The sequence below is a fragment of the Equus asinus genome, chromosome 4 (genome assembly GCF_041296235.1).
Source record: "Equus asinus isolate D_3611 breed Donkey chromosome 4, EquAss-T2T_v2, whole genome shotgun sequence".
Taxonomy (NCBI): Eukaryota; Metazoa; Chordata; class Mammalia; order Perissodactyla; family Equidae; genus Equus; species Equus asinus.
In genome coordinates this window covers 45,569,326-45,588,698 of record NC_091793.1, presented here as the reverse complement: position 1 = coordinate 45,588,698, position 19,373 = coordinate 45,569,326, and the positions used below count along the sequence as shown (strand labels likewise).

Below are 19,373 nucleotides of genomic sequence, written 5' to 3'. Positions count from 1 at the left end.
ATAGTAACATACTGGTGTTTGCTAGATAAGTGACTGTTACCTTTATAGAAGTCATCTACCAAAGAAAATCAACAATACACATTGGGATGCAACAATATCAACCATCCTCGAGTACCTAAGAGTTTTCTATCTTAGTTGACTGTGTCTACATACTCTGGGACACAATGAATGCCTAATATTATTTCTACCTTCATTTAAAAATAAGACTTCTCAAGTGGCATATTTTCAAGTCTCAAATGGAGAGATATAAAATATTAAACTGATATGGAAATATAGTTTATGGAATGGAAAAATCAAGAGCTAGCAAGACTAAGAATGATGATTTCTATAATTAGGGAAAGATTAAAGTATGAGTCCTCTAACTTAGCTTCAAATACTTGATAGAGATGCCCAATTTATAACATCTAAATGGTGACAGTCTTAAGAATTTACTGCTTAGAGTCACTGCTAGCTTTTTTCCCCAAAAGTCTTTTTTTCTAGGACATACTCTATAAAATCCTGCTGAGGCTGTAACACTGGGGATGCTGTAAGTAACACTACCTACTCGGACCTGATTTACCAAGAATACAGGCCATATAAGTCCTGTCTGATTACGGAATGATCTTTTCTTTTACTTTCTGACAAATCATTACTTCCATGTCCACAAGACACAATCTACACATAAAAAAAGAGGCCTAATTTTGCAGATAATGATTTTATTTTTTTGATCAACTACTACATGATTCACATCACACTCAGAAGACTGCCAGTAGGAGACAGCATGTCAACATCATTGATAAGCCACAAGGAAAGGGCGTGCTCTTTTAACATTCAGAAAACTGAGTTCAAATAACTCCTAATAAGTGGAAACTAAAAAATTTACTTAAAATGAGGGTTGAGAGGGGGACAAAAAGGATGGGGAGGGAATAGAAAGAAGTAGAGGTGGTTTGTTTTGGGATAAGAGAAGAATTAGTGTCTTTGATTTGTAAGCACTGACTCAGGGAAGACTTGCTAGAGTTTCTGGTTTGCCTGTTCAGTGCACTAATGCATCTGGGAAAAGATGATTCCCTAAGTGTCTGATTAAAATTTACTGTGGAGCCAGACTTCCTTCCTTTCGCTAGTGATGTGCCTCGCTGCTTTATTCTATTGAGTCCTCAGGGTTTCTGTGTAAGAGGGAAGATCAGAATGTATGGAACCTACATTTAGATTTCTGAGAAAGATATTTAAACACTTGGTCCTGTTATACCTTACAAATTTCAACCTATGGAAAAGAAAGCAAAAAGTAAGCAACAATACTTTTAAAGTATATGACAGTAGATCTCTAAAAACACCCTCTCTCTTAATGCTTGGGAGAGGATAATGAGCATGTTGAAAATATCACGCAGCAGAACACTTCTTGCGGTATTATCCTTCCTCAATCACTTGAAGTCACTCTCTAAGCCCACTAGCTATGAAACTGCCTCTAAAAACACTATTAAATGGAAAGCTTCCAAATCCACAAAAGAAAAGAAATGCTTGGAAGTGAAAGACAAACGAAGTGAAAGGGCAAATAACCAACTCAAAGGCAAAGACATAGTTAGGTGAAAAGAAACTTGATACTATACTTTGGTTTTGCATTTTTGTATTCTTCAGTGTCTGTGTCCTCGTCCTCTGAGTACCAATTATCTCCTCTTCCTCCAGCCAAGAGGCCCCTGGCCGCCAACAGTCCTGCAGCATTCCCATAGCCAGTGTATTTCAGCAGGCTATCCACTGCAAAAACAGAATAGGTTTTTAGACAGGAATCCTTGGGTGCGCAGTATTGTCACCAACTACTCACCAACACAGGGAGGTTGGAGATATACGCTGCGGCAGTAAATCATAAAACTTGAGAGGTTTCCAAAGCGTGGTAGTGGTTACACTGAATTACCTACAAATTCTCCTACATGCTTTGAGGGCCAAAAACCTTTTTTCAGGTATCAGAAATTCAAATGGAGCTGTTTTGAATATACTGTGTGGGAGGAGTGGGGCCTCTAACCACTGGGCCCTGGAAAGGGTGATGCTGTAAGTTTCTGTTCACAAATCTTATCTCTTTATCCAGTTTTAGAGAAATGATGATTAGAAGCTGGTGTTAATGAAAGCCAAATTGGGTTTTTACCAATATAGCACATAACATAAAATCTTTTTCATACCCTTTATAGGAATTGGAGAGAAAGAGTATAGGAAATAAGAAAACTTGAAGATATTAGCAAATAGGATAGGCTAAGTTACTGCTTTTTCAAAAAAGTCAGCAACAATATGTAAGTACATGACACCCACCGAGAAGGCAGGCCCAGGAATTAGACTGGCTGGAGGCTCTACCAATGCCTAGATGGTTGGCCTTGGGTAAGTTAGTTTTTAGGTCTGTACCCCAATTTTCTAATCTGGAGAATTGGAATAGTAATATCTACCTCACAGATAAATACATGCAAAGTGCTTAGAAAAGTATCTGGCACGAAGTAAACACTCATTCTTTTTTTTCCTTGGTAAAATGATCATTTTAGACTTATCTTAGTCAACCAAAAAAAAAAAAAAAAGCCCAGTGCAGAATTTGGTGCAGGTCCTCGGTAGGTATTACCTTGTCATCAGTGTAAGGTGATATCTCTAAGGTGAGCAGACACATAAACTTTTGCAGGGAAGCCCTGAATTGTAGAAATTATTTTTTTGTGATGATTTCTAAGCAACTTTAAGGAAGATACTAAGCAATTATTAGCAGCTTTATTTAGGAGCACTCTCTTTTCTTCAGGTACAATTTCAAAGTGAACACTAGAATATTCAATCAAAAGGTAAAAATTGGTAAAATTTATTTAAGGCTTTCAATAAAATGTCATCCTAAAGACAACTGTAGGAAACAAAACATAACACTGTCTCATCCATGTATAAAGCCCTAGTAAAATCTACATCTGAATTATAATTGTAATTCAGATCACTTACTCAAAGAAGACAAAATAAAGCTAGAGAAGTTTCAGAGGAGGGCAATTAAAATAACTTTGGGGAGCTGACAGGGGCAGTGGATAGGGAAATGCGTGGGTAAGGAAAAGGGAGATATAGGGTCAGAATCTGCTCCTGAAGGGCATGGAGAGGACAAACAGTCCAGGACAGAGTTGTCCATTAAATTTTCAAATACTTCAACAAGAGGGTACCTCCTCTGACATTGAAAATAGGTAGTTTGGGGACAAATAAAATGTAGTCTTGCTTTCAAAGGATACAGCACACTGGTGAAATTTGTGCAAAAGGAAACATGGATTAATAATATAAGTAGATTAAATAAAGTTTATACTTGTCGCTTTCAACCATTTTCTACCTTAAAACCTATTGGTAACTGTAGCCTCTTTGGTATTAATTCTAAGTGGATACTGGATAGAACCATATTAGAATTTAATGAGGGATGATGGTGGAATAATTTGAAAGCCCTCTGAATAAATCTGATATGCTCCCTCTTGCCATCAGTGCCTCTGCAAGATGCAGTGGTTTAGAGAAATAATGAATTCTTAATGGGTAGGAAGTGAATATCCAGTGTATACAGGTATCATTAATATTCATCGAATTCAGACATGACTTTAATGACATGGTCAGACACAAAGTCACTGAGGCTGAAGGATCTTCCCACATGGCACTGATACTCTCATTGTAAGCATTTTTGATGAGGTTTATTTTTTAACAAATAAGGATGTTTGGTGGTTCCAGAAAAGAAATATTCATTGAAATTGTTAAAATCTAAATTGAGATGATATGAATAAATGGTTTAAAAGAATATACTTAAAAACAAAAAATAATAAAAAAAGACATAAAATGTAAATAACCTACAATGGCTAAAGATTAAAACAGCTTAACAATGGAGAGTTTGGGGCTGGCCCAGTGGCATAGTGGTTAAGTTTGCATGCTCTGCTTTGGCAGCCCGGGGTTCACGGTTCGGATCCCAGATGCAAACCTATACACTGCTCATCAAGCCATGCTGTGGAGGTGTCCCACAAACAAAATAGAGGAAGACTGGCAACAGATGTTAGCTCAGGGCCAATCTTTCTCACAAAAAAAAAATTAAAAGAAAAAAGAATGCAGAATTCATGAAAGATCAAAACAGGTTAGAAAGAAGTAAATGGAACACTAAATAACCTGCTTTCTTATGCAGAAAATCCTCCTTGAAGCTAGTTAATAGCAAAATCCCTAACATTTTTATAAAAATAAAGTTTACTGGGGTTGGCCGGTGGCCGAGTGGTTAAGTTCGTGTGCTCCGCTTTGGCAGCCCAGAGTTTCGCTGGGTCGGATCCTGGGCGTAGACATGGAACCACACATCAGGCCATGCTGAGGCGGCATCCCACACAGCACAATCAGCAGGGTCACAACTGTAATATACAACTATGTACTGGGGGGCTTCGGTGAGAAGCAGAAGAAAAAAACCAAAGAAGATTGGCAACAGATGTTAGCTTAGGTGTGCCAAGCTAACATCTGTTGCCAATCTTTAAAATAAATAAGTAAATAAAGCTTACTGTTCATTTACTGGAAGAAACATTGTGTCAACTCTGTGACAGTTTGGGTTACAAAGATTAAGACACACCTTACCTTCTATAAGGCTATATAACCAGTAGTTCTAAAGTCAAATGAACTTCTATTAACACTAAAATACTTAAAATTGGGGCTTGGGGGAGCAGAGACAAACGGATTACAAAATTCTCACAGTGAGAAGCATTTTCTTTGTAAAGTTCTGATTGACATTACAGTAGTCCCTCAGTATCCCCAGGGGATTGGTTCCAGGAATGCGTGTGGATACCAAAATCCTATATAAGCTCAAGTCCCTTATATAAAATGGTGTAGTATTTGCATATAACCTATGTACATCCTCCCATATACTTTAAATCATCTCTAGATTACTAATACAATGCAAATGCTATGTACATAGTTGCTATATAGTTTAGGGAATAATGACAAGAAAAACAAGTCTGTATGTGCTCAAAACCATGACGCAACCATGTAGGCCTTTCACTCTGCAGTTGGTTGAATCTGCAGATGCAGAACCCAGGGATACCAGAGTGCACTGTATTTGGTAGAGTGTTTCTAGATCCTTTTTAGTTTATTTTCAAATACACCGTTTAACATCCTATTTGAATTGGGAAAGTAGTAAAAGAAAAATGGATTCGACTTGGATGTTAAGGTGAGCTGCAAAGATTCTTCAGTTGGTCCTCGGGGAAAAAAAAAGAGACAAATATATCTGTTTTTTGGTCATAGTAATCATCCATACAGTTAGGTGAAACTGCTGTAGAAATGAAACAAATCAGCATTCAGTCAGAAAGTTGCAAGAAATATTTTATTGCTGTTTTACCAAGATGCTAGAGGGCGCTATCAACAGAGGAACGCAGCCACCGCCGCACACCACGTGAGAACTGCACTAGGAGTAATGGTATTAACTGCTGACACAAATGGGGGTTTATCACACTCTACCATGAGAACAAAAAAGAGGTTTTGCTCTTTTACCAAAGAGAGAGAACAGCAGAGCCAGGTCTACCCAGAGACCATTCCCCCTTCTCTGTTACACAGAGAAGGATTTATAATTCTTTTCCTTCTAGTCAAATACTATTTAGAAATCCTATACTAGTAGCTTCTTCTAACTAGTCTCTCTATTTCCATTCTCACACTCCTTCATTCCTTGTTCCACACAACTGCCTATCTTTGAAAAGCAAAAATATGTTATCACCTTCCTGGATAAAACCTTTACTATCTCCCCTATAGGCTAAAGCTCAAGTTCTAAAGTAGGGCGTAAAGTGTTCTTCATTTTGTGGCCTCTGCCTTCTTTTCCAAAGTCATCTCCTATTACTCCTGCACACTGGGGATTCCTCATACCTTGAACTAGTTTCTTTTCTGTACATACCAAGGCTGTTTCCCATTTCTCTGTGAAGACTTTTTCTGACCTTTTCCACACCACCCAATCCTTCCCTCTTCCAGGTCACCAGACTACCTGGCACATTCCTCTCTTATGGTGTTACAACAGTGTACTGATATTATTACTTGATATGGAGAAATCCACAAGACAGTGTATTTACCACAGTGAACTCATAGCACAAATATTTGCTCTTTCATTAAACATTTATGGGGGCATCTACTATCTATAAGGTTCTTCGTTAAACACTGGGGATCCAAAGATGAAGAAGACACAATCTCTGATTTAATGAAAACTCAATGTCTATAATGCAAGTTTGACAAATAAAGAGTTACAACATAGCAAATGTCAGAAGTATTAAAAACAGAAATAAGTAAAAATGGTACAAGGCAGATAATGATTAACTCTGCCTTGGATGATCAGAGAAATCTTCACAGAGATGATGCTAAAGCTGATCTTCAAGGATAAATAAAGCTCACCATGCTAACAAAGATGGAGAAAGGCATTCTATGTAAGAGGAACAGCATCTGCCAAGCCATGGATATATGCCAAGAAACAGTAGAGTATAATCAGGCAAGAATAAAAAATTTAGTATGATTAAGTAGAGAGTGTATAGTGGATTTAGAATATACTACAGAGATAGGCCATGGAGGTAAATTTGGATTTTACCAAGCAGGTGACAGGGAGTCATATAAGGGAGAATGACAAGATTATATTTGTATTGTAGAGCAATCCTTCTGCTAGCCACGTGGAAGACAGAAGAAAACCTGGCCAGAAGCAGAGAGCTATAACTATTTTAATAGTTTGAGACATACACAGATTTGGGAAACCCCAGCAAACAGGCTGAAGCAGAAGCCAAGGAATAAGATGAGATCACCCAGGGAGCAATGTAAAGTGAGAACAGGGGCCAGAAGAGAGCTCTAGGGAACACCAGCAATTAAATGTGGACAAAGAGAGTAATTAGCAAAGGAGACTGAAAAGAACAGCTTAAAGGAAATCTAGGAGTGTGTGGAAGCACAGAAACAAAGAGAGTGCTCAACGGTGTCAACTGTTATGAGAAACATAGTAAGATAAAGGTTAAAAATATCCATTGCTTTTGAAAATTAATTTGTGACCTTACTGAGAGCATTTTCAGTGGAGTCTGAGGGGCAGGGAATGGTGTTAGAAAGCCTGACTTGCAGCAAGCTGAAGCCTGAGTGGGTAGTAAGGAGACTAAAGAGAAAAACATGTTAGTCTTTCAAGATGCTAAGATGTGAAGGACAGTGACATTAAGATGTATATAGGTTAAGGGAACCACATAGGGAGAGCTAAAAAACAAAGGAATAGAAGGTAACAAGGCTTCCTGAGAAGACAGGAAGAGAAAAGATCAACAGGAAAGGGAGACTTCAGCTCTGAGCTAAACAAACACCTATTCCTCTGAGACTGAAATAAAGGAGACAAAAGTAAGTTTATAGGTGTGGGGCTGGGGCTACGTGCTGAAGAAGTTCAAGCCTTATTTATCTCTGCAATTCAGTCCTTGTCATAATGCCTAGCATGTACTGGAAATTAATGAATGTGTTAAAAGGGGGGAAACCCCTCACAAAGGCAGCGGGTTGTTGTTTTTTTTTTTTTCCTTTTTTTTTTTAATTGAGTTATTGATAGGTTACAATCTTGTGAAATTTCAATTGTACATTAATGTTGTCAGTCATGTTGTAGGTGCACCACTTCACCCTTTGTGCCCACCCCCCACCCCACCTTTCCCCTGGTATCCACTAAACTGTTCTTGGTCCATAGTATTAAATTCCTCATATGAGTGGAGTCATACACAGATTATCTTTCTCTCGCTGGCTTATTTCACTTAACATAATTCTCTCAAGGTCCATCCATGTTATTGCAAATGGAATGATTTTGTTCTGTTTTGCAGCTGAGTAGTATTCCATTGTATATATGTACCACATCTTCTTTATCCATTCGTCTGTTGATGGGCACTTAGGTTGCTTCCACGTCTTGGCTATTGTAAACAGTGCTGGAATAAACATTGGGGTGCACAGGACTTTTGGGATTGCTAACTTCAGGCTCTTTGGATAAATACCCAGTAGTGGGATGGCTGGATCGTATGGTAGTTCTATTTTTAGTTTTTTGAGGAATCTCCATACTGTTTTCCATAGTGGCTGCACCAGTTTGCATTCCCACCAGCAGTGTATTAGGGTTCCTTTTTCTCCACAACCTCTCCAACATTTGTTGCTATTAGTTTTAGATATTTTTGTAATTCTAATGGGTGTAAGGTGATATCTTAGTGTAGTTTTGATTTGCATTTCCCTGATGATCAGCGATGATGAGCATCTTTTCATGTGCCTATTGGCCATCAGTATATCTTCTTTGGAGAAATGTCTGTCCATCTCTCCAGCCCATTTTTGACTGGGTTGTTTGATGTTTTGTGGTTGAGTTGCGAGAGTTCTTTATATATTAAGGATATTAAGCCTTTGTCAGATATATGACTTGCAAGTATTTTTTCCCAGTTAGTGGGTTGTTTTTTTGTTTCAATCCTGTTTTCATTTGCCTTGAAGAAGCTCTTTAATCTGATGAAGTCCCATTTGTTTATTCTTTCTGTTGTTTCCCTTCTCTGAGAAGAGATGGTGTCCGAAAAGATCCTTTTAATACTGATGTCAAAGAGTGTACTGCCTACGTTTTCTTCCAGAAGCCTTATGGTTTCAGGACTCACCTTTAGGTCTTTAATCCATTTTGAGTTTATTTTGGTGAATGGTGAAAAAGAATGGTCAATTTTCATTCTTTTACATGTGGCTTTCCAGTTTTCCCAGCACCATTTGTTGAAAAGACTTTCTTTTCTCCATTGTATGCCCTCAGCTCCTTTGTCAAAGATAAGCTGTCCATAGATGTGTGGTTTTATTTCTGGGCTTTCAATTTTGTTCCATTGATCTGTGCACCTGTTTTTGTACCAGTACCATGCTGTTTTGATTACTGTAGCTTTGTAGTATGTTTTGAAGTCAGGGATTGTGATGCCTCCCGTTTTGTTCTTTTTTCTCAGGATTGCTTTAGCAATTCGGGGTCTTTTGTTGTCCCATATGAATTTTAGGATTCTTTGTTCTAATTCTGTAAAGAATGTCATTGGGATTCTGATTGGGATGGCGTTGAATCTGTAGATTGCTTTAGGTAGAATGGACATTTTAACTATGTTTATTCTTCCAATCCACGTACATGGAATGTCTTTCCATCTCCTTATGTCGTCATCCAATTCTCTCAGAAAGGCCTTGTAATTTTCATTATCTAGGTCCTTCACTTCCTTAGTTAAGTTTACCCCAAGGTATTTTATTCTTTTTGTTGCGATTGTGAATGGTATTGTATTCTTGAGTTCTTTTTCTGTTGGCTCATTACTGGAGTATAGAAATGCTACTGATTTATGCAAATTGATTTTATACCCTGGCAGCGGGTTGTTTTACAAATTATTTTCTTTTATTAAACTATGTAAGGCCTATCTTTGGGCCCCCTGTAGAATGTACACAATTTGCAGAGCAGATAATAAGTTTAGTTTTGTCAGAGCTCAACAAAACAAGTTGGTGGCACAAGTTAACTTGTGAGGCACTATCAGCTGGAGATACCGTTTAGCCTGGCACAGATGGGTATTTAAGACACTTGGATGGCTCTTTCTGTGCCAAGTATTCCATAAAATTTTGCCCTTTGTATCTCGCCCCATTTTTAATTTTCCTTCTTAATCTAGTCTCTGTGGTCCTAACCCAAATTGATTGCTGCTTGCTGTCTCTACTTAGTGGTCTGACCTTTGATCAGGTACATTCAAACCTAGCTTTGAACATCCTTAAGAGAAAAGTTCAGCCACTCTGATAAATTATTTGAAATTTATTTGATTTTGATATAGTCTGCCTCGAAATCCAACCCAAACTCCAAAAATTGACTTACAAGTTGAATGTGGACTACAAATACTTTTTTTCTGCCAGAAGGTTTTAAATTAGAATTCGTTGACAGCGTTTAAAAACTGGGAGATTTTATGTGAAAATCCAGAGTCCTGGCTTTTCCTAAAAAATATGAAAGATTTGCTAACAGTGGCCACATATGCCTTTATAGTAACAATCAGCTAGAGCTAGATAGCAGCAATGTCCTCTTTCCAGTCCCCTTGCTCCTCCATTCCCAACCCACTGTCTCCCCAACAATGAGCCAAGTCTCAGTTTTCATTTATCATCTTATGTCCAGTGCATTTGACTTACTTTCATTACCTTCTTGGCACTTGTAGGCATTTGAGTTTGTGACCCCTGATAAGAAAGCAAATAATATGAGGGCAGAGATCTTGTTTATCTTGTATACCTCTGTATTCCTAGGGTCTAGCTCAAAAAGTATTTGATGAATGAGTAAATTTTTATCCAGAAGAATACATCTACTAAACTTAACATCAAATTGGAAGGAAAAGCAGATGAGTACATATAGAATTGTTACAGGTCAAATGAAAAAGATACAATTTTGTTAACATGAGTTGGCTTTGGGCTCAAAGTTAGGACTATGAAACCTCAAATAATGGGTCCAATAGAGATAAAGCTAACCGTTTCAAATGAAAAACAATTAACAAATTCATTTATAAATGTATATACCATATTTGCTATGACACTCACTAAACTTATTAGTAAGGTGGTTATATTTAGATACGTTAACTTATATACTTAGATATGAAATTATAGAAGAAATAAACTTTATTTTTCCTCTTTTAAACACTTTTTACAAAATACCCAAGAAATGCATACTCAGTGCAGAAAAATTATAAAATACAGAGAAACTAAAAACAAAATCACCAGTCATCCTACTACTCAGAGGTAACTGGATAATATTTTGGTAAATCTTTTTTAATGAATAGATACACATATGTGTGGTTTAGATTTATGTATATACATACATAATTACACTTTAAAAAAACAGCTAATTTCTGATTTCAGAAAAATTGATTCAATTCAGCCAGTATTTACAGATTACTATATACAAGACACTATACCAGTCACTTAATTCCAAGATGCTAAATCAATCTTTTTTAAAAGTCATGAAAGAATTGAAGTGTTTAAAAGAGCGGATGTTAAATAAACTAGTCTATGATAGTAGTCGAGATTATTATGAGAGGAAATCTGGCAGAATGGACAGACAGGCCTCAAATTTGGGCTTCAGCCTTAAGCAACAGTGCGACCTTGGATAAATTACTGAAAGGCTCTCAAGTGCCAGGTTGCCACATTTATGATACTAAAATAATAACAATAATATTTAGCTTACAGAGTCCTTATGAGAATTAAATGAAATTATGCATAAATGTCTGGCACATGATATCTCAATACATAATAGCTATGTTTATTATCATTGTTATGATATTGATCAAATTATGTTGCTAATATACCATCTTAGAAACTGAAGTGGTTAGATTAATCAGTCAGAAATGAAGTTTAAGAATTCAATGGATACAACTCAAGAGCAAAAAAGCAAATAATTCAATTAAAAAATGGGCAAAGGACCTGAATAGACATTTTTTCACAGAAGACATACAAATGGCTAGCAGATATAGGAAAAGGTGTCCAACACCACTAATCATCAGGGACATGCAAATCAAAACTACAATGAGAGATCACCTCACTCCTGTTAGGATGGCAAAAAGACAAGACATAATAAGTGTTAGCAAGGATGTGGTTAAAAGGGAAGCTTGGTACACTGTGGATGGGAATGTAAATTGGTGTAGCCACTACGGAAAACAGTTATGGAGGTTCCTCAAAAATTAAAAATAGAACTACCATATGATCCAGTAATCCCACTTCTGGGTATATCCCAAGGAAAAGAGATCAGTACCCCCAAAAGATGCTTGCACTCCCATGTTCATTGCAGCATTATTCACAATAGCCAAGATATGGAAACAAGCTAACTGTCCACTGACAGATGAAGGGATAAAGGAGATGTGGTATATAATGGAATATTATATATATATTTTATAATTTCAGCCATGACAAGAAGGAAATCCTGCTTTGCGACAACATGAATAAGCCAGACAAAGGCAAATACTGTATGATCTCACTTCTATGTGGAAGCCTCCCAAAAATTCAAATGCATAGAAACAGAGGGTAGAATGGTGCTTACCAGGGGTTAGGGGGTGGGGGAAATGGGGAGATGCTGGTCAAAGGATATAAGCCTTCAGCTATGAGATGACTAAGTTTTGGGGATCTAATGTACAGCATGGTGACTATAGTTAATAATACTGTAGTGTACACTTGAAATTTGCTGAGAGTAGATCTTAAGTATTCTCACTACAAAAAAAAGGGTAACTATGTGAGGTGGTGGATCTATTAATTAACCTGATTGTAGTAATCATTTCACAATGTATATGTATACAAAATCATCATTTTGTATACTTTAAATATATACAATTTTATTCATCAATTACACCTAAATAAAGCTGGGGGGAAAAAAGAATTCAACTGACTTAAGATTTTGAGGAAGTGAGTGAAGTTTTCTACCTCCAAATTATCTATTTCACAAAACTGGGGCACTTTAAAAAAGTAGAATATAAAATCTGCTTAGATGGGACTTTTATACTAGCACATTTATAAAGTAGGAGATGAAGAAAGAAATAGGTAGGAATATCTGAATAACTTAGTAAAAGTTCGTTGTTTGGAGAACTTGCCTTTTGCCAAGCAAAAATAACCCATACAATTTTAGGAAATATTTTTAATTGTTGGACGTATCTCAGAAGACAATCACTTTATATACTTACAGAGTATTATTTATTATATTGTAGTAGTTACTTTTTAATTTGTCACTATCTCTATCTTACCCTTATCTCAAGGGTAAGGGGTATTTCTTAGATATTTTTGTACTTCCATCCAATATATTATATAGCTCACATTCAATAACAATTGATTAAAGAACTTAATGAAAAAACCAAAACTCCTATAGCTTTAATTCTGAGAGGAATTAAAGGGGAACTAACCCGGGTCTTTGCATGGTTATCAAAATAGTAGCACTTGAATTACTTAGAGAGGTTTTTCATAATGGCTCCAGGTCCTGACTCATCAAGATTAAGAAGTCTGGGTTAAGGAAACAGAGGCAAAGTTTAAATGTGAGTGTGTTTGGTAATATTTCTGTCCCCATGTCTCAATGAATTCAGAAGCGTACAGAAAGCGTTTTTAAATTATTAATTTTTAATATCTCCTCAAGCCCTCTAATAGAACAGATAAAGAGAAAACTCTCTGAAAAGAGTAGAATGAGATGGGCACTACTAACAAAAAGATTTCTCAAATTCCCCCAGAAAGATAAAAAATTAGAGGGCAAAGAGAGTTTAACCTACCTCTCTCTTTGCAAAGGACAAAAAGGAATTCAGCAGCAATTTGCTTGACTCCAAGGTCAACATGTGTCATGAGGCGCACCAGCTTATTTCGCACAGTTGAGCCAACTTCAGGTCGATTTGTCACATCCCTCAATGGTGGTAAAACCTAATGGCACAAATGCAGAAACCATCATAAGTCATAAGTACTAGAGAAAGCAAGAGTGGTACCACACAACTGGTCAGTCTTGAATGTCAACTGAGCTCAGTTTTATGAGTGGAAAAAACATTTAAAAAAATAAATAGGTTTGCTTCCAAATAAAATAAAACTAACAACAAAAAACAAACCTCAAATAATTTCATGACTGTAATGAAATTTCATTTGAAGAGAAACATCTCTTCACTATACCACCATGATATATTCAAATCCATTTCTGAGTTTTCCCTCATCTCAGCAACCGGAATGCCTCCGCTTGCCTCTAGCAAAATTCATTTTAAAGTCTGGGTGAAGTTTCTCTTTCTTCCATGGAGACTTCCTTAATACCCTGACTCATATTGATTTTCTCCCTCTTTTAATTCCTGCAGCACTTTCAGTATTTACTAAAAAAATCTGTACTTATGTTGTCTAGTTGTTTTATTTTACAATAAAAAAATGGCTATTAATTATTGAGTACTTCCTATGCGCTAGCTGCTGTATACATACATTCTCTATAATCAGTCCTCACAGTGACCTTGCAAAGGAGGTAGTAACATCACCATCATCCCTATTTTATACATTGATCCTCAGAGGGCTTGGTTCTTCTGTTTGTTTGCTCACTTACTCACCCATCTATCGACCTAGACCCCTTCTCGTCTGGTTCTCCTCCTACCTCATGGGTTGCTTCATCTCAGCCTCTTTTGCCAATTCTCTTTTCTCTTCTTGTTTTCTAAGTGTTGGAATATTCAAAGGTTGAGCTCTTGCGCAACATTTCTTCACTATTTTCACTCATTCTATTGGTGATCTCATCCAGTTTTATGGCTTTATATGTTCTCTATCTACTGATAATGCCCTGAATTATATCTCCATCTTGATTTCTTCCCTGAGCTCAAGACTTTCATAGGCCTCTCAAATTTAGCATGTCCTAAATGGAACTCTTGATGCTCCCACCAAAGTTGTTCCTTCTGCAGTTTTCCATCTCACTAAATGGAAAGTCCATTCTTCCAACTGTTTAGTACAATAACCTTGGAAATATCTTTGACTCCTCTCTTTCATACCCCACATCCAATCCATCAGCAAATTACTTTGGCTCTACTTTTGAAATATATTCATAATCTAACGACTTCTCACTACCTCCTCTAGTATTACCAAAACCAAACTACAATATTTATCGCCTGGATTATTACCACAGCCTCCCAAGTGCTCCCTGATTCCATACTGGTCCTTCTATGATTTATTCTCTACATAGAAGCTAGGATAATCTTTTGACAGTCAGATGATGTCATTCCTGTTCTCAAAGTCCTCCAGTTCCCATGGCTTCTCAGCTTACTGACAGTAAAAGATGAAGTTCTTACAATTCCCTTAGGTTTCACATAATCCAGCTTCCTTCTACTTTTCTGACTTCATTTCTACTATACTCCTTGCTTACATCGCTACAGCCACACAGATCTCCATGGAGCTCCTTAAACACACCAAACACTTTCCTGCCTCACAGTCTTTGCATTTACTATTACTTCTGCCCAGAAACTTTTTCTAGAAACTGGCATGGCTCATTCCCTTACTTCCTTCAGGATTCTGTTCAAATGTCATTTATAGCAGGACATTTCCTGACCACTCTATATAACTAGCCTTTAGCATTCTCTTTCTTATCCCTCTTCCAACTCTGCTTTAATTTTCCTCAAAGCACTTATCACCACCTGACACAGTATATATTGATTTCTTTACTGTCTTTCTTCTTCCACAAGAGTCAGTTCCATGGGTGCAGGGATTTCTTTCTGTTTTGTTCATTGCTCTCACTGCCTGTCATAGTACAGGTGTTCAATAAACATTTGCTGATTAAAGAAGAATGAATTAATTCAAGTCACTTTTTTAAAGTGCTTTCTATAAGCTAGGCACTATGCTAGGAAATGAGGATAGACACAAAGTCAAATAATAATTTACAGTGCCAGGCCCTTTACATGTATACTATTTTATTGAATCCATTCAACTGACTTTCTTTCTTGCCTCTCTTTCTAGACTGAGTGCCTACCATGTATCAGGAGGTCCTGGAGGCACTGGAGACATGCTGTGAACAAAAGTGGAAACTAAATCTCAGAAAACTGAGGAGTCTAGCCGAGTGTTTACAGAATCCATATTTCAACACCTCTGGTGGGGAGAGTACAATGCTCTTTGTGCTCTATAGGCAAAGACTCATTATATGATAAATTCTGATTATTTGATTCAGCCAACCAGACTGAGTTTATCTCCTATTTTTAGAAGAATGAGGCATGTAACAAGTGACTTCATGTAGTATGTGCCTAAGTTCCAGAGTCAATAATCTATTAACCAAGGGTATCACACAAAAACTTTGTTAGCTATGTTTGGGATTCCTTAAAACAAGTTTTTTAAAGTGAAATTTTGTTGTTTTTATTGATATATATCACTCCCCGACAAACTGCATATGTACAGACCCTTTCTATTTCCCCCTAAATACTACCTTCCAACTAATTTCTTTTCTTTGACAAATCTTGTCCAGTTCCTCTTTCAAACCCACAGAATCCTCATCTCTTCTATAAGCCTCTCCAGACTAATCCAACCTGGGTCAGTAATTTCTACCATCTGTTCTCTTTCTACCTGCCCAAATATAGAATAGTCAAAACCAATTTTCTTTGGCATGCATGAATTGGATTTAATCAGGTATCAACTACAGGACATAATTAATTAGCCACGATTCCCTTTACATTATTATCAAAGCTAATCATTTGTTACTTTAAGTCCTGCTTTTCTTTTTTTTTTTTGAGGAAGATTAGCCCTGAGCTAACATCTGCTGCCAATCCTCCTCTTTTTGCTGAGGAAGACTGGCCCTGAGCTAAGATCTGTGCCCATCTTTGTCTACTTTATATGTGGGACACCTGCCACAGCATGGCTTGATAAGTGGTGCATAGATCTGCACCCAAGATCTGAACTGGTGAACCCTGGGCCACCAAAGTGGAATGTGCAAACTTAACCGCTGCACCACCGGGCTGGCCCCATAAGCTCTGCTTTTCTTGATCATCATGGTCTACAGCGCATCCTTCTCAGAAGGAAAGTTGATTTTTGAATTGTGTCTTGTATCTTTAGTTATGTTTTACTTGTTACGTCTCATCTCTTTATCTATACTATAGTGTTTCTTTGAGGATAAGGAGTGGGTCTCATAATCTTTTGAATATACATAATGAGTAGCCCAACGTCTTCATATAAAGAAGCTGTTTAACAAGTAAGTTTTTTTGGCTCTCCAGGTTAGAGATAGCAAAATCTAAACAGTTTAGTCGAAACTGGATCTTCTATGTGAAAAAGCTAAAATACAGAAAACAAAGTATTTTCATTTATTATTCTTCACCAAGTCTTCCTAGTCATGGTAGAATGTCTTAAAATAATCAAACTTGGAAATGACATTAATTCATTAATTAACTAGTTTATTTTGCTTAAATGATTGCTTATGCTTTCATGGTGCTTCTCTCTTCTTCCAATAGACTGTAAACTCCTCAAAGATAGAGTCCCTACTTTCTAATGTCCCCTTATCAGCATTATCTATTAATGTGCTCTACACATAGTGAAGTGCTTACTAAAGCTTGACCACAGAGGGGAAAAAAGAACCTGGTTCATTTATTAGAGGAAATTCTATATGGCAGTAAATAAACAACAGGGTCAATGGTAGTACCATGTATTGAAATGTGGAAAGAAGAGGAAGAAAGAGGGTGGGGGATGGGAAATCAAGAGATTAGTTTGAGATATGTTAAACTTAAGATACCTCCTACATCCCAGGAGAAGAGATGAGTATGCAGTTTGTTATGTGTCTGAAGCTTAGGGGACAGATCAGGGCTGGAGATAGAAATTTGGGAGTCATGTGCCTACAGATGATTTTCCAAACCATGACCGCTGAATGAGATCACCAAGGGAGTGGAAATGGAGACAAAGACAATATTGCCTTGGGGCACTGCAAAGAAGAGGTTCCCTATTGTGTCCTAGAAACCAAGTAAAGAAAATATTTCAAAAAGGAGGGAGTACTCAATTACATCAAAATGCTATTGGAGAATTAAAAAGAAAGATTTGAGAACTATTAGATTGGGCAATATTGGGTTGATGACTTTTGATAAACACCTTTGCAATGGGGTAGAAAGCATGAAAGCCTCATTTCAGTGGGTTCAGGAGAGAATCAAAGATGAGTAAAAAGAACAGAGAGGGTGAGTATAGGAAATTCTTCTGAGGAACAGTGCATAAAGAAGAGCAGAGAAATGGGGAGGCAGATTAAGAAGTGGGATTAAGGGAAGGTTTTTTTGTTTTTAAGATGGAAGATGTGTTTGGGTGTGGACAGAAATGATCCAATACGTTAAAAAAAAAAAAAAAGATTAACCTAAGAAGAAAGAGAGGAAATAAATGCAGGAGCAAAGTTCTTGGTGAGAGGGAAAGGGATCCAGGATACGAGTGCAGAGGCTGGCCACAGAAGGAAGCAGCAGGGACAATTCATCCATTGTGATAGAAAGGAGACAAAGCATATGGCGGTACGGATGCAGACGGACACTAGATGCAGTGGTGGAAAAATGATTTCTTACCATGAATTCTGTTACCATCCTGCTCCAAACTTCATCACCAGCTCTCTTTTGGGCTGGTCTCCTCACGTCTCCTCACACTCCTCTAGTCTATCCTACAAACAGCAGCCAGAGTATCTTTAAATATAGATGAGGTCCCATCTCTTCTCTTCTCAAAACTGTCCAATGCTTTCCAATCTCATTTAGAAGAGAATCAAAAGTCCGACACAACCTTCTGTTATTTGGTTCTAGCTTACATCTTTTACTCCATCCACCTCTCTGCCCTCTTGTGTATTGTTGTCTAGCCTTCTTGTTTTTCCTTAAGCATACCAAAGCATCCTCTCATCTCAGGGACTTTGAACTTATTCTCTCTGGTATTTTCCTGTTCCAGAATATTCTAAGAGAATATCCTCTTCCAGACATTCTCAGAGATCCTTTTTGTATTTATCCAAGTTTCTGCTCAAATGTCACTTCCTCAGAGAGGCCTTCCCGTATCACCCTAAGTCTCCTCTTCTTCTCCTGTATCTTTCTTCAGAACACTTACCACCACTTGCCATTACATCATATATTTGTTTACTTTTTGTCCCCCAACTATAAGGTAAACTCCACAAGGCAAAGACTTCATCTGCCTTTCAAAGCTTAGAACAATGCTTACAACACAGAACATCGTAGATCTCAATAAGCATTTGCTGAATTAATGAATGAATAACAAAAAAGTATACAGGATCCACTTATTTCTGGACTAGGAAGATTTCAAAGATTAAAACTAACTTTTCTGAGTTTCTGACAGAAAACCCTATGAAAGAATTCAACTGATTAATTCTATGTTAAAAAAACACATAAGAAGATTAACTTTAAGATGTAATAGACATTAAGCAGTTACCTGATCTTTGAGAAATTTTCTGATGTTTCGATGGGCTCGAGAACATTCTGTTAATAAGCTGAGAACTGGAGTTAGACCTTCTCTATAGCTGCTTCCCTATAAAGAAAATCATACATGCTACATTAGTTTAATTTCTAACAGTATTACTTTGTTCCATATAACTGAGCATAACTCCTTTTTTTAAGGGGGAGACAATATTTTGTTACCAAAACTTTACAAACTATTTTAAAAATTATTTCCCCAACAATAGTTCCATTTCATCAGTGAACTTTTCATGTTTACTAATGCCCATTTTTATCCTTCCTGGATTTTCCTAGATTTTGTAGGGTCCTCACTGGCTCAGCCAATGGGCTCAAATGAGGCAAAGGTTTTGATGACCCACCCATACTACCTTGCTGCCTTTTAATATAGTTATCTGACAAAGGAAGTGACAGATGAGAGAAGATAAGCATCTCACGACAAATGGAGAGTTGATGATTTTTTTTTAAAAAGATGTCTTTTAGGCATTATAGAATGTATTTATCATCAAGCTTTTTTAGGGGCATAATTTTTACTCCTAGGACTTAGAAAATACCTATGTGGAAAACTAA

General features: G+C 37.1%; 1 protein-coding gene across 8 annotated transcripts in view; it reads right to left on the bottom strand.

Annotated features, from left to right (window-relative positions):
* Positions 1-19,373, bottom strand: part of RIC8B (RIC8 guanine nucleotide exchange factor B) — a 105,279-nt gene that overhangs the window by 25,206 nt on the left and 60,700 nt on the right. For all 8 annotated transcript variants that reach the window (XR_011502686.1, XR_011502687.1, XR_011502688.1 and 5 more), the window contains exons 6-8: positions 18,784-18,879; positions 13,182-13,326; positions 1,584-1,728 (exon numbers count right to left, since the gene is read on the bottom strand). Coding sequence is in view for 5 of the 8 variants with exons in the window: in XM_014865840.3 (XP_014721326.1) it covers positions 1,584-1,728; positions 13,182-13,326; positions 18,784-18,879 (386 nt within the window). In the remaining 3 variants the exon portion in view is untranslated. The remainder of the gene's footprint in view (positions 1-1,583; positions 1,729-13,181; positions 13,327-18,783; positions 18,880-19,373) is intronic.